General features: G+C 47.9%; 2 protein-coding genes across 3 annotated transcripts in view; one reads left to right on the top strand and one right to left on the bottom strand.

Annotated features, from left to right (window-relative positions):
• MGAT4B (alpha-1,3-mannosyl-glycoprotein 4-beta-N-acetylglucosaminyltransferase B) overlaps window positions 1-6,855 on the top strand; it is a 51,468-nt gene extending 44,613 nt beyond the window's left edge. For both annotated transcript variants that reach the window (XM_039384279.1, XM_027724054.2), the window contains 6 exons: window positions 2,511-2,618; window positions 3,557-3,750; window positions 4,160-4,238; window positions 4,691-4,778; window positions 5,657-5,769; window positions 5,845-6,855. In XM_039384279.1, the coding sequence (XP_039240213.1) occupies window positions 2,511-2,618; window positions 3,557-3,750; window positions 4,160-4,238; window positions 4,691-4,778; window positions 5,657-5,769; window positions 5,845-5,868 (606 nt within the window). In that variant the 3' untranslated portion in view covers window positions 5,869-6,855. The remainder of the gene's footprint in view (window positions 1-2,510; window positions 2,619-3,556; window positions 3,751-4,159; window positions 4,239-4,690; window positions 4,779-5,656; window positions 5,770-5,844) is intronic.
• A 693-nt stretch (window positions 6,856-7,548) lies between these two features.
• Window positions 7,549-14,071, bottom strand: LTC4S (leukotriene C4 synthase). Its single transcript, XM_039384288.1, has 5 exons — window positions 14,014-14,071; window positions 10,482-10,581; window positions 8,728-8,798; window positions 7,920-8,001; window positions 7,549-7,651 (listed from the first exon to the last, which is right to left on the bottom strand). Exons 1-5 carry the CDS (start codon window positions 14,069-14,071, stop codon window positions 7,549-7,551), a joined length of 414 nt encoding a protein of 137 aa, XP_039240222.1.
• Between the last annotated feature and the right edge of the window lie 1,544 nt (window positions 14,072-15,615).

Genomic DNA, 15,615 nt, shown 5'->3' with positions numbered 1-15,615 from the left:
CTGCCCAGAGAGCTCACCCAGGATGACCCAGAGCAAGCCCGCCCTGCACAGTCTGCCAAAGTGAAGCCAGAGCACACAAAGCTCTTGTCAGGGTTTCTAGGAGGGTGCAGAGAGGTGAAATGGGCTCTGTTTTCATGCTGCCATCTCGTTTGCAGAGCCATGTCCACACAAAGCCATGAGCTCTCGCGCCCTGCAGAGGTTGTGCTTGAGCTCCCAGCAGCAGCAGCAGCGAGGGGCTGAAGTGAGTGGGAAGGACAGAGGAGGAATGTGTGTGGCAGCAGGTGAAAGATGAGCTCACCACCAGATACTCTTCTGTCTCCCCTCTGAACATACTGTGTTTACTCAAATGCTTGTTCACCCTCCTCCCCCAGTGGAGAACAAGCAGTGGAGTCCCCATGCAGAGCTTGGAGCCAGTCACATAGGACAGACCTCATGGTCACAACTACATTGTGGTGACAAATACCAAAGCAAGTGGTCACTCTGGGAATTAATATTGTATTTATGTCTTGAGAGGATGGGACATACTCAGGGCTCTGCAGAATTGAGGCAAGGATGTGGTTTAATTTGACCTGATCCCTGGCAGACCATGGTGTCAGCTCCAATCCCCCTTATGCAGCAGGACCAGTCTCAGATCATGTCCATTGAGTACTCCTGGCAGTTCAAACCATGTGCTCAGGTGTGACAAAGCAATCCCCAGACCTGTCCAGCAGCCCTCATAGTCCTCACAGCCATGGGCAAAGCCAGGTTGGTGGGATGCTGGGATGGAGCTGGGAATGATGCTGCTGTCTGTGCCCCCGCCTTCGAAATCCTCAGCTTGAGCACTGATTAAATGCAGGTCCTGCTGTGCAGGCTCATCTTCTCCTTAACTCCTCTGCGCTCATCTTTTCCTACCTGGCGGAACCAAGGTTTTCCCAGGGGAAACTGCAAACCTCTTAAACATGTTGCCTTTTTAAAAATTAACCTACTTTCCATGTGGATTTCTGGCTCCTTTCCCCCACTGTTTGCATGATTAACTCTGCACAGCTCTCTTTCAAACATGACTTTCCCTTGTAAATCCCACTGTGCAGAATCAAATTGGTAGCAGGGAAGATTTGTCTTTTTGATTGAAGGTTTGTTTGACCTGAGCTTTTGGTAAGTGCTTTGCCTGCTCTGGATGTATTCTGCTCTTTCTTTTTTAACTAATTTTAGATTTACCTGTGGTAGAGCTGTGTGAAAGGATGACCTTCTTACCACCAACTGAGCCATTCCCCCTCCTGGCTTGGCTGAGACAAGACTGCTTTCAGCAAATGTTTCTTTAGCAGAAGGGGAAAAGGGGAGAAAGAGAAATCAGGAGATGCTGTAGCTCCCTCCATTCCCCTTCCTCCTCCTCTCCTCATCCAGAGTGAGATAGACCTGGTGGGGTTGCATCCAGTGTTGCTGGCAATGAGTAGGCTCTGGCCCATTAGCATGGCTGGTTTTAATTTTCTAATGTAACGTGAGCTGGATTAGGGGATTATCTCCTTTGCAGCTTGCAGGGGTCATGCCTGGAATTTCCCAGCTCCCTGCACTGTGGCAGTGGCCTGTGCAGGCAGCCCTTGGTGGGGGCTTGGTTTGGTGCCCTGTCTGTGACAGGCATCCAGTGACACAGCACCCGTGGTGGGATTTCTGCCGGGGTTTCTCCTGGGTGAGAGGCTGCAAGAGCAGATGGTGTTAGGGGTGTGCATGCATTTCTTTTCCTGGAAAAAGCAAAAGCCGGATAACAAATACCCTCTCTGTGCAGTTTCTAACCAGTATTTTTGTCCTACTCCCCCAAACTGAGAGAAATGAACTATTTTTAAAATGTGAGTTCTCACCTCCCCACGCTCTCAGTGTTTTTCCCTTTTGTCCTTTATTCCCTCTCCATCGTCTCTCTCCCTCCACACCTTGAAAAATCACTGCCTGGATTGGAGTTGCGTCTCCAAGTTTATTTATGTGGTGGATAGGCGTGAAACAGCCCAGCAGCTTTGACAATGGCACGTGCTGAACATCTGCTTACAGCACCTGCCAGCAAACTGGAAACTGCCCATCCAAAAAGAACCCACACTTGGTACCTGTTCACCTGGGCTCTGAGTCATCCCAGGACTTACTGTACCTTCAGACATCGGTGATCCCAAGCTCTGAGTTGTAGGAAAAAAGCTTTCCCAATAAGCCAAGGACAAAAGAAACTAAATTCTCTGGCCGTCCCTGCTGACAGCACAGACAGGTTTTGCTCAGCATTCTAAACTATGCTTGGCAAGGAGAAATTTGGCACTTAGACCTGGATACTCTGGCTGCCCAGCAGAGCCCTGTGGGCAAGTGGCCGAGAGTCACTCAGTTTCTCGAGTGTGACCAAAAGCCCTCTTGCCTTATTGGAGCCTAAATAACACAGAAGGCCATAGAGATGGAGAGGCAGGGCTGTCTGTCACTCCTCGTGCCCTTGTCCATCCCTCTCGTGGGCCACAGTTGCCCGCAGAGGTTTGAGCCCGGGGCACAGCAGGATTGTCTCATTTCAGAAACACTGCGACAGGCAGAAGGCAAACCTGAGAATCCGCTTCAAGCCCTCACTCTTCCAGCACGTGGGAACCCACTCCTCCTTGGCTGGGAAGATACAGAAGCTGAAGGTGGGTACCAGCTGCCTGTCCAAGCTGCAGGTGGCCTGTCCTGCAGGCACCTGGGAACTGGCTGCCTTTGGGTGGGGACATCAGTGACAGCAGCTGGTGGGATGGTGGCAGCTGGATTTCTGTGCAGTGATTGTGTTTTATTCTGAGTTACAGTGAGCTCAGATAGCTCCTGCTCCTCAGAATGGCAGTGACATGCACCAAGAGTCACTGCAAGTTCTTAAGCCTTGGTACCGGTCCTGGCCACCCATCCTAAGTGCCAAACCGGGCAAGTGACTTCGAAGCATCTACTGAAAAGCCCTGGAGAGATGACTCCTGGATTGGTCTGACTTCCTTTCCACCCCACTCCATGTTCCTGGGATTTGGTGATAGGTGAACTAGAGCTCGCTGTGTGGGAGCTTAAATTGTTGATGTGTGTTTAAACATCAACAAAATCAAGCTTCCCACAACTACATGTGCAGGACCCATAGACATATCCCTGGGCTGTGCTCATCCCATGTCTGTGTGATTCCCAGGGAAATGGGTGGTGTAATCCAGTTTGTATCACAGTTCAGTGCCCATCAGGCTGTGTAATCCAGTCATTTTTATGCTATTGTCCTTCTCCCGGCTGCCTTCTCCTCAGGTGTAAGGACTGTTTCCAGAGCTCCTGGGGGAGGGACGTGCGTTCAGGGACACTTGGGCAATGAAAGGCTCTTTGGTGCTGGATCAGAGTGCAGAGCAGAAGTGTTTCTCTGTGCTGTCTCTCCTGAAACTTTGTCCTGGGATCCAGCCACGCATTCCCCTGCCTGGTGCCTTCCCCAGATCGCTTCCATCCCTCATCCTTCTGTGCTGTGCAAATGGAGAGCTTTTAATTTGCGGTGCCTTGTTGCTGGGACCTCAGTTCCTCACAAGCAAGAGCAGCTCATGGCTCCTCTCTGCCCTTTTGCTTTGTGCCCCCCAAGGACAAGGACTTTGGAAAGCAGGCGCTGCGAAAAGAGCACGTCAACCCTCCTGCTGAGGTGAGCACCAGCCTGAAAACCTACCAGCACTTCACCTTGGAGAAGGCTTACCAGCGGGAGGACTTCTTCTGGGCCTTCACTCCCACTGCTGGAGACTTCATCAGATTCCGCTTCTTCAAACCGCTCCGGATCGAAAGGCCAGTGCTCGGGTGGGGTCAGCAGGGGGGCGTGGGGACAGCCTGGAGCATGCAGAGACACTTGCATTTTGCTCTTCTGGCAATTTAAATTAAATTTCTTGCCCATCTCCTCCGTGGCTGTCCAAGAGGAGGGAGCAGTGCTCCTGCAGGGGGAGGATAATTTGACCTTGCTGATTTGACCCTTTTCTGGTGGGACTGTGTTTGCCAGAGCCCCCTTTGCTTTCCTGCACTTGTGAGCAGTCCGTGAGTTAGGTAGTCTGGCACAGAAGGTCTCCTTCCAAGCCATGTGCCATGGGCTTTTTGGGAAGGTGCCTGGTAGGTTGAGCTGTCTGATGATTCAACTGGGGTGAAAGCCATCGTGTCCCCCCTCGCTCAGTGTGGGTTTCCATGGCTTTGGTCTCTGCCACAGGTTCTTCTTCCGCAGCGGGAACATCGAGCATCCAGAAGACAAACTTTTCAACACGACCGTGGAGGTTCTGCCGTTTGATGTAAGTGTTTTATTGAGAATTGAGGTGAGGGTGGAGTGTGAAGCAAAAGGGGTTTGAGAGAAGGGAACTACTTTAAGCCACCAGGAAAATCTTAACAAGACTCAAGTGCCTCTGAGAGGTGCTGGCTGGGAGCCAGAGGGTCACACCCGGTGTGATGCCACCTCAGGAATGCAGCTGAGCATCGCTGTGGAAGCTGTCCCTGCCTGCAGAGAGGATGCTCAAATGGGTGGGATGGCCGCAGAGGAGGGGATGGAGCCAGGATGGTGCAGTGGAAGCAGCAGCCTGAGGACAGCAAATGTTCTCTTCTTTTGGGGCATGAGGCTCAGGGTGCCAGGCAGGGAATGAGGTGCCAGGGCCTGCTGGCATGGGCAGCTCTGGGTTTGCTGCTGTTCCTTGGGGTTTTTGTGTGGCTCTTGCCACTGTCCTTGCACAACACTCTTCTCTTTCTGCAGAACCTGCAGTCGGATAAGGAAGCTTTGCAGGAGGGAAGAGGCGCAGTCGTCAAATACCGCAGGACACTGGATGGCTACATCCAGATAGGTACAGCGGGGCACAGGGTGGCAAAGTGCCTGCTGGGTTTGATGACATGTCCTCACCTGCATGTGAATCAAGACCCTTAGTTCTGTTTGCTTGGCAAAGAGTCATTTCTGCTTGTCAGAAGCCAGGTTGGAACAGGATTTAATTATCGTTGTCTCCTTTGCTCCACTGCCCTCCATCTAAGACCAGGTTGTCCTCTTCAGGTAGTTTTTGGTCTTGCATTTCTGCCTGTCTCTGCTCAGAGCTGGGACCAAATTATGCAGATTATCCAGCTGTTTAACCTGGGGTTAAAATCCTCCACCGTGGGTGATTTTGTGGTCTCAGTACTCACACCATTTGCAGGTCAGACTTTGTCTCTTGCCACCTAAACTTGTTTTAGTGCTTGTCCTGCCCTTGGACAAGAATGAGTGATTGCTGCCTATGGGGACCTGCTGTTGTGGAGTGCAGCCCTGGTGTCCCTCCTAAGATGTCTTTTTTTTTCAAATTGATAAATAAAAGAAAAATTCCCTGGGATGTGTAGCACTTTGCCACTTCAGCATTCGTCTGCATGCTGGCTGGTTTATCCTAGTTGCATTTTCAAAAAAAAAGAAAATCACACCCAAAAAGGGTGAAAGGGTGCCAGGCCACTCTGTCCCCTTTTACACAGCAGCAATAAGTAGCCAAATACTCCCCTTTTTGTTTTGTTCAACTGATTTTTGTTCCCCAAGTGTGGCATTTTGCACTGTTTGGCCATCCACACTGCTGGTTTTCAGCCCATCTCACGCTGGGGAGCTGTGGGCAGGGGCTGCCATGGTGGCTTGTGGTGCCCTCAGGGAGGGGGGAAGGTGGAGGGGCGATGCCAGGGGACTGTCTCTGCATCACCCATGTGCTGTCTCCACCAGGCTCGTTCTCCAAGGGCGTTGCAGAGGGCGAGGTGGACCCGTCCTTCGGGCCGCTGGAGGCCATCAGGCTGTCCATCCAGAGCGACTCCCCGGTGTGGATCATCCTGAGCGAGGTCAGCTGGGCTCCCTCAGCAGGTCCCCACTGCAGCCCCACACAGCACTCTGATCCCATCCCTCTCTTCTTTCAGATTTTTATCAAAAAAGCAGAGTGAAACGGGCATGAGGCAGAACGGACACACTCGTGGATCCCTGGTCCTGCTCCCTCCCTCCCGCTCCCTCCTCCCCGCGGCGCCTTGCCCGGACAAGGACAGTGCAGGGCCGGCTGCCGGAGGCAGCACACGCCGACAGACAGCAGCAAAGCTGCTGCCAGGCTGGCACCACCAATCCCTAGTGGTGCTGTGGGGCCAGGACGCCCGTCATCTTCTCCAGAAGAGGAACAAAAAGCAAAACCCAACACCCCGTGCAAAGGGCTGGCTTTGCTCCGCTCCCTCGGCCCCTTGGGATGCTGGCTGCCACTCGGGACACGCGGACACAGGGGACAGTTTGGGGTCGGGATGAGCTTTAGTGAGCATGGGGACAAAAAGCACCTTCAGCCCAGGACAGGGCAATCTCTGGCTGTATTTGGGGACAGAGCAGGGCTTGGTCACAGTGAGTCCTGCCGGCTGATCCCGCCGGCGCGCTGGGATGGAGGCGGCCAGGGACCGAGGTCTGCCCTGCCCTCGCCCAGGCAACAGTCCTGGCCACAGCTGAGGATTAAGCGAGGTCAAAGACTGACCCTCCTTCAGCAGAGGAGGAATGAATCCGAAGGGGTTGGAGCTATGAGTATGGCAGGGAAAACAAAAAAATAAAATACGCCACACTGTGCCTGCCAGCGTTGATCACAGCCCCTTAACTCACGGTGAAGTCTCCAGTGTCTTCATGCCTTGAGATTGAGTGCAGAAACCATCTTTTTTAAATAACTATTTCAGTTATTTGTTGATGTGAGGTTTTTTTGGGGAAAAAAAAAAAGCAGAAGTAGCCCAGTTCAAAAATAGTAGGGATTAGTGTAAATCCCAATGTCCTTTCAGCTATACACTGGAATGCATTATACTACTTTAATGTGCTGTATTTTTTATTATTGGATACATTTGATTTTTCAAGTACATCTCTCTATATAAATATATAAAATAATGTGCACTGTAATAAAAGCTAAATTTAAACCTTTGGTGCAGCAGTGAAAGTCACTTGCAGCAGGGCTGCTTTAGTCACCTGTCAACCCCAAGTTCACAGTGGAAGGTGAAATCTAGAGAGGACAAAGTCCTACTGGGGTTAGGTGATAAATGAAGCCAGGGTCAAGCCAAGGTCATTAAGTCAATGCTAAGAACAGACTTTAGCACTATTGGCTTTTCTGCCAATATTTGGATATGGTTTTAGACAAGTTTACCCATCCTTTCCAGTTAATCACAGCAGCTTTTCCTATGAAACCCAGTCCCCAGCCTTCAGATGTTCTCACACCAGTTCCCAAGCACATTTGACAATCACAGATGATTTCTACTGAGAAAAGGAATTTATTTTTGTGCATCCATTATGTGATCCTTCCAACACAGATCATTACAGCAGTAAGGAGGAGAGACGACAGCATGCGGGTCAATCTGTGCTCCACGAGGCAGAGCCAAAGGCATTTTAGAGCAGACAGTGCTACAAAACCCAGCAGTGAAGCAGGGGCTGGACAGCATTTTCTTCCTATGATCTCTGAAGAGCAGAGGAGTGCCAGCGTCAACCTCCCTTCAGAGGGGACCACAGAGCCAGGGAGGTACTCACTCCCTGACTGTGCCAGCCGACTGGTTTTGGGAGAGCCATGGCCCCTCTCACTGGGCACTGTGTTGCTGGAGGGGCTGTGCCAGTGCTGCCATTCATGTGGAGGAGAGGGGCTGCAGGAAGTGTGCCAGGAGCCCAGCCATTGCCAGCCCCAGCAGCAGCCAGAGCAGCAAGGCACTGGCATACATTGGTCCCAAGCTGAGCAGGAGAAAACACTCAGGTCAGACACCGCCAGCCCATCTGGGACACAAGGTGTGCTGACAGGGCTTGGCATCCCCCCCCTCCTTTGAGACAGTCAGGGAAGAGGTGACACAGCCACGAGCACATGGGGCGGGAGGGGAGGAGAAGGAGGTGATGCAAATCTGCCTTCAGTCCCACCCATGGGAAGGAAACCTGCTGCAGGGGCCACATCCTGCCCCCAGCCTCCCTGGGCTGGTGTGGGGTGCTTACAGGGCTGGGTACTCACCGTCCCTGTGCAGCCACAGCGTATCCCTGGAAGTACTTGAGGCGGGTGTAGAGGTACAGCAGCCCACATGCCACAGTCACACCTGTGGGGGAGAGGGGAGTCGAGTTCTGACAGGGCCAGGGGTCCCTGGACACTGCTGGGGCTGCATTCCAGCACAGGCACCCACACCCCTGCTTCCCCCCGCAGATGGGGCATGGCCCCGAGAACCAGATGCAGAGGGACTAAGCTTTGAACCACTGCAGGAGTTTAAACAGGTTTTCTTCCTTCCCTTCTTGTGAGGGATGAACTTCTCTGCCCCCCAGAGTTGCCCTGGGAGTTGGGTTGGCAACGCTCCCTTCCATGGTCTTTCCTTGCGACTTCCCTCTGGCAGCAACCAAGCCCCTGAACTCACTTGGTACAGCATAGACAGTGGATGAGTAACTGTTTGGGTTGTGGTTTCTCATTCTGACATAGCAATTTGGGTATCATGTGGCAGCTTTGCCTCAGATTGCTGCCCCCCCGGCACTCTGGGACAGCCTGACCTTATCTAAGAGAAGCAGCACAGTGGGACAGCCAGGCTCTGCCAAAGGAGCAAGGGCTGCCAGTGCCTGCTCCTCCAGGCAGGAGGGAGGCTCAGCTTCTCCCAGTAGCTTCATGGATGCTGGAGTTGAGGTGCTCCTTGGTCCATCTGGCAAAAGGGGAACTTTGCTTTCCCCAAATAGTGGCCTCACAGGTACAGAGAGAAAGTGTCTGAGTTGCAGTGGGATTTAAATTGGGGGGCTTTTTTGGTTTGTGCGCATGGCTTGGGGTTTTCCCCCATCCCTCTCACCTTGATGGAAGAAGATTCCAGCAATCCAGAGGAGCGAAATGAAGATTGGGAAGTACTCTGAGCAGTTTGCCCTGATGAGAACAAGAGATGAGAGTTAAAACTGCCTCATATGTCAGAGCCCGGTTAACCAAGGCCAGAGAAGGGAGCTGGAAACACACATCAGAGCAAACCAAAACCCTGGAATGACGAGCCACGGCTGAGGTGGAGATTTGTCTCTGCTGGACCCTCGACAGGTTCTATCCTGGCCCCACAAACAGCACTGCCAGAGAGCTGCTGCACCTACAGCTGCTGGGGGAGAAGCTCCTTGTGAGTATTGAAGGAGATTTCTCTTCCCCTTGGACACCCAAATTTGCATGTCACACAAGGCACAGTCCAAGAAAGTTTTCTCCCAGATAAAATTCAGCAGTAAGTGATCAGATCTGCAGCCAAGTTTTCTTCTTCCTTTTTCTCTTAGTGAAAAAAATAGAGATTTTCTGCAAGAAAGGACAGTAGGAGCTGTGCTATTAAAGACATTCGTTTTGGTTCTCAGTTTCTCCTACATTTTACCATTCCCTAGGCAATTTAATCTTAATTTTGGCCAAGAATTTACCAACCTCTGGGGAATGGAGCCAAACTGGGAGCTGGAAAAAGGCTGAAGAACCCTATGCTGCAAATAGGAGTTTGAGCCTCAGTGAGGGGAGGCTGCCAGGTTTCGTCAAATGAGTAATACATCAATACCATTTTTCCTTTATATATATATATATATATAAAACATTATCCATTTGCTTTTCCACAGGGAAAAATAGGGGAAAAACCCACAAAGAGGCAATAGCTTTTTTCAAGTCTGAGTTCCCTGAGGTCACCTTCTCTGCAGATCATAGCAGAGGGCTTCCCAGCACACCACAGCCCATGGCACGACTTGGTTGACGCACATTTAATAGTAAAGTATTTAATTAAAAGCCACATCAGCAGAGTGAGGCTGATGCCTCCATGCAGGCTGGCCTTCCATGGCACCACAGGAGGACTGAAGGGGGTGTTTTTGTCACTCCACAAATGTTTCCTGCACACTGGCAAGGGAATGCAGGCTGCTTTGTTCAGCATTTAGTGCCGTGCTGGAACTACCCTTCAAACCAGCTCCGGCCAATTCCTTTCAATCGCTTACAAAACAGAATGACTGAGATGAAAGATGGAATCTGGTGCTTGCTGGAAGCTGAGGGGATCTGTGAACGCTTCCAGTTTAGCTCCAGCATTGCTCTCTCCATAGGAACAGAGCAAAAAGAAACAGCCCTCAGCATGGGCCCACCAGGGCTGACTCTCACAGTACAATGGTTTCTGAGAGGGAAAAAATTAAAACACCCTCGTAGCTGGTTCTTCCAGCAAGGCCCTTTGCTTCAATTCAACAGCAAAAACTTACAGGCAAATGTCAGGTTATTAATATATCTTCGGCTGCTCTCACGATTTGGAGCCAATGGTAGTATTAAATTTAATGATTCTAAGCATTAATGCTCCACACCTCTTTCATATGGCCACTAATTTGTAATTTGGCTGCCTCATGGTGCCAGAAGGAGGATTATCATGGATGGACAGAAACACCCCAGCCAAAGGGCTCTAAATCAGAACTCAGACCTCTGCACGCAGAGCATTGAAAAAAAAAAAATCTAATATCAGTAACAACAAGTGAAAAGGAGACTTGAGGGTGACCAGTCTCTCCTGACAGTGACAGTTGACTCAAGTCATATCTAGACAAAGTCATCACAACAAAGACAAAATCTTACTGAGCTCTGAAGATCCGCTCAAACTCAGGGTGACCTGTTGTTTCAGGAGGGGAGATCTTGTACTTCCGACGGGCATAGATCACCTGCAGTGCAAAATAGGCTAAAAACAGAACAACACAGGAATGGTAACAGTCCAGCAGTGTTTGTTTAGCAAAGCTTTATCTAGCTTGGAATCAAGCAAGTGGTTAGAATAAGAGTCAATACGATCTGGGTCCAACGTCCAGGGCTGTCACACATGACCTGGTATAAATGTGCATTTATTTCATGCTTGCACTTTAAATTCAGCTTTGGTTGTCCTGGCACAGCGCTGGAGTTGGATGGCACTTTGCATTATCTCATATCCTTGGTGCTGCTCCCCAGCAGAACAAACACAGCGGGTCCTGCAAAGAACAACAAAACCTTCCCAAGTCCATTCCTGTCACAGAATTATTTCTTAATTTTGCATTTTGTGTTTAGAGTATCCATACACCCTCTGCCAGTCTGATGGGAATGATGTATAACATTTTCCACTATTCCTAATGGGTGCAAAGCATTCCTAGTGGGTGCAAAGCCTTTATACAAGGATGGTCCACGTCACAGAGCAGCATCCAAGCTGTCAAGCACTGGGATATCATTAAGTCAATTAGAGATGTTCATAATCATGGCAACAAAAGGAAATGGGGAAGGGGGTGATTATTTTTTCCCCTTCATTCCTGCAGGGGAGCCCCAAGGCTCCAGCAGTTCAAGGAGCAGAGGTGCTGCCAATACCTGCTATGAGGCTGTGGCAGGTTTGGGCTGAGGCACTGACTTGGTGTCTGCTACACCAGTTCTTTGTACATTTGTAAAGGACATGGAAAGTCACTTTAAAACAACGGAAACATGAAGTTCTTACTCCCATAGTTGATTGCTGATGCTTCAAGTGTTTTTATTTAGGTGCACCACTACACTGCTGATTTTATTGAAAACTCCTAATTTCATATAGGAGAAAACTAAATTATAAAAACAATTACTCTGGTGGTTGTGGCAGTGTCACTGAGACACTTGGATGAGCAGATAGCAACTCACACAGCAATATTTCCAGGGCATCACACAGAGACAAGGAGCCAGGGTGCAAGGTCTGCCTTGTGGACTGTCTCATTGTAACAAAGATAAAGGCAGAACAGCAGGATAGAGAAGGGGAAGCAGGGACAGATGTTCCAAGATTAAAGATAAGATGTGTGCCTGCAGAAAAGCATTAGAACATATGTAGAAGGGAATTAGAAATGTAAATAATCTGACGCTATGTGACGATGTGTATCACAACATTTTAGTAATTTAAATATACACACATTCCTTGAAGAACACACTTTAGAACAATTAAGCATGTTCTAGTGTCTTCCACAGTGATCCAGCCCTAAATGAGAGGTGCTGAGAGAGCAAGGAAGGGAGATTCTTCTTTTTTGGGAAGAATCAGTCCCCAAAAGCACTTCTCAGAACGATGTGTTCATAAAACCCACACTGCACGAGCCTTCTCAGCATGGACTTTCAGAGAGAAAAAATTCAACCTACTCTGTAGATCCTTTCAAACCATTTTTTTTGTGATTCATGTCTCGAGTTTAATCACCTGTGTGGATTCCCACGTGGCTTGCAGGGACTGAGCTCTCCCTGAACTTTGCTCCTTGGTGGAAATATTCTTCATTCTCTATTTGATTATGTCCACACACTTGTCAAACCATATCATAGCTGTTATCTGCCACATTTGAGTGAACATGGCAAACAAGCCCTGTGGGACCTGACAGACAGTGACATTGCATAAGCTTCCTTTCCTTTGAAGTAAAATAAAGGAGGGGGAAACCTGGTGTAGAATAATTCTGCTGTGTGGTACTGTGCTCACCACAGGGCTGGGGCACATATCTGTGGGGCAGAAAATTCAAAAGGAAAAATAACAATCAACCAATGCTGTAACTAAGCTCAGCCATGAAACTGCATCTCCTACACCAGGATGTGATGGAGGAATATTCATAGGTACAGCCCATTTCTGTGCTTCAGTGCTCACCTGCTCAGAATGAACCCCAGATCTGTAACTCACCTACAGAATGTCCCCTCAAAACATGCAAGGAAAGCCACTGCACAGCTCTGGCTCACAGTGACATGAGCAACATGTATTTCATACCAGTAGATAGAAAGAAAACACATAGTATTTTGCCATTGCTCCTTGGCTTCCCATGCAGGGACCATAAAAACAGGATACTTTATCCAATCTAACACAGATAGGAGGGTGGCAATGCTTGCTGTTTATCTGCTGGCTTCACACCTGGGTATGGTTTGCATAGCATGAAAGCAAAATGCCTAAGGCTTCGACCTTTAAAAAAAGTACCTGAAGTTCCCATAAAAGAGACATATTTGAGACAAAACTGCTATCTAGGGATTTGCTACTGAAGGGTTCCCAAAGGAAAAGGGCTTAGCAGCATTTCTGTAACTCAATTTTAAGTTTTCTTCATGTCTTCTCTTTGCACACTAAATGCTCCCTCACCCCCACTTAGTTTAATAACAAAAAAATTCATAATATAGAAGCATCTTCCATTTGTAGTTGCAGATATTTCCCTTTAAATTGTTTGAGTGGAAATTATGATGTCAGAAATCTTGAACTCTATTCTTTAAGTTGCATATTTGTATTTTAAATAATACTTATACTAAGAGATTTATCATCTGATGGCTAAAAATACATGAGGCTGCTCAGAGATTCACATCCATTTGTAAGCAGAGGTGTGATAGCTCTATGGTGAATTAATTCAGTAATAATAAAACCCACAAACCTTCCCTTATAGAAATCTGAAGATTTCAATATAATGAGGGCTCTGTCCCCATCCCAGGCAGGGGAGTGTCCCCTTCCATGAACCTCCTGAAGCCTAAGGGGGAGAGACTTTGCCCAAAGGACCCACAATTAAACAGAGCTTGGCAACAACACTGCTCTTTCTAAAAGGCCTAAACGCATCTATTTATACCACGAGAAGTCAGTGAGTTCCTCTGGAGATGTCTGTGTCTACTTCTGACCAGAAGAGCTTGCATTAGTTTCCAGATTACTGTACTGTCAGTTCATCTCATCATCTGCTCTGTGCAGTTAAGCTGTAAGGACACATGATGATATTGGTCACTGTGTGCATGAGGCTCTTTTCTCTGTACATACCATGTCTGTACACCGACCTCTTCATCAGCACACTTGTAAACCTGCCTTCATTTTGGCTACCTCCAGCCACTCCAAGTTATATACTGCCTGCTAAAATTCAAGCACAAACTATTTTACTTTAAGAACATTCTACTGAAATCGTTTTAAGCCTAACAGTTTTACTTGCTGGCTTTGAGGTCTGCAGATCATTCTAGTTCCTATTAAATAACGACCACCCTCAGGCATGACACTTCTGCCACGAATGGCCAAACATTTGTATCGTTTTACCATGCTGGAAAACAGCAGCTTTCACTCCACAGAGACTCCAAGAAAAATACAGGAACCACGTTTCACAAAGTTTAACGTAATGAGCTCAACACTACTGAGCATTGTATAAAGGGCATTTACCTTGCTCCAGGACTCCCAAAACCGTGATGGTGGCCAGCTGGTCTACCTGATCCCTCATGGTGCTGACTGGAGCAAACCCCAGCCAGGTGTGATGGGTACAGCTGCACCCCAAACCTCTCTCCCACCCTCCCAATACCACACACTTCAACAGAACTGAGTTATTCCCCTGAACACAGGTGTTTCCTCCACCACACCTCAACTCACCTTAACTCTCTCCACACCACAGGGTTTTCCAAAGCAGGCAGCCACCAGAAAATGTCTATTCCAGCCAAGTGCCTTTTGCTGAATGATGGAACAGCAAAAAACCTTTGCATGGGCAAACTGTGAAATTCTTGTAATTATATTTACAGATTTTACGTGACGATTGAATTATACGTTGCCAGCAATGGAAAGATGATGGAATTCTTTCCAGCCCTTTTGTTGCTGGTTTTAATGAGCTCTGAAGCATCTCAATTATGTGAGAGGTGGTAAAAATTATTAACAAGCATTTGAAAATTAATGACTTGACCTTCTGTTCTTATTCCAAGCAGTGGAGTTGACCACGTTCAAGATTTGCTGCACTCCAGCTGGAATAAGTTAATTCTGCTACTGGGTTCTGTAACTTTGAAAAGAGCATTCAGGTATTTTATGCTACTAATTACTGCTCTAAGGTTACCAAATAAGAATAAAGTTCTTTTCTAGCACTCACTCACCTTTTGCAGTTTTCTGATGTTTTTAAGATTCTGCAGTACAAATCTTTTCCTGGCTATCATACAAAATAAAAGTTCTCAGTTCCAAATGGAAGGCAGCAGAGGATGTAGAAATAGACCCTCAAAAATGTTACACTGACATCAGAATTGTAAAACATAAAATTTGAAAACCAGCAATATTTTAGCACTGAGTAACTTCTTTCCCCACTCCACAAAAGTAAAATATGTATCAGTTCAAAACATTACCTTGTGTTTTGGAGCAATTTCATATGGATGACTACTTTGACTTTAAAACTTGTAAAATCAACTAAGGCTTTCTGTTCATTTTGAAGAGAGGGCACAGGACATGGCTGAGCCACTGCATTTTTCTCTGTTCAGTCACATACGCAAACCCTCGGTGCAGAATTTATGCACATACCAGACCTATCGTTTCTCTTGGGTGGGACAAAGCAAGTTTTTTGTTCTGGTTTGGCTCTTCATCGCCTCAAAACTCCATTGTGACAGCTCATCAAGTTGAAAACTTGTTAATGAATTCAAATACCCAGTGTTACACTTTTTGTGAATAACCACACATGTAAAAAAGCAAAACCACTCCCTTTCTCTATAAAACACTCATATGATGTGACTTCAGACTACCAGACTCAGACTGAAATAGAACAATTAACCTTAACTGAACCTATTGGTGACCCAAGATTTCACCTGGGGTGTCCAGGATAAGTTCAGAGAGGAAATGTCACCAGGAGTTCTGTTTCTGCTTATGCCAGTTCAACAAGCAATTCGGGCTTGAGAAAACACTTCCATTACAGAATTATTACATTAGTCTCAGGAAAAACACCAGCATCGAGGAAAAAACATCACATCAGTTTCTGAGTTGGTCACGAGCTGCCACTGACTCCTTAAAATCTTTGGAAAA

The sequence above is a fragment of the Pipra filicauda genome, unplaced genomic scaffold (assembly GCF_003945595.2).
Source record: "Pipra filicauda isolate LSUMZ 115617 unplaced genomic scaffold, ASM394559v2 scaffold344_size1527164_pilon, whole genome shotgun sequence".
In the NCBI taxonomy this organism is placed as follows: domain Eukaryota; kingdom Metazoa; phylum Chordata; class Aves; order Passeriformes; family Pipridae; genus Pipra; species Pipra filicauda.
Note: the sequence above shows the minus strand (reverse complement) of the source record. Positions and strands in the feature narration are given on the sequence as shown.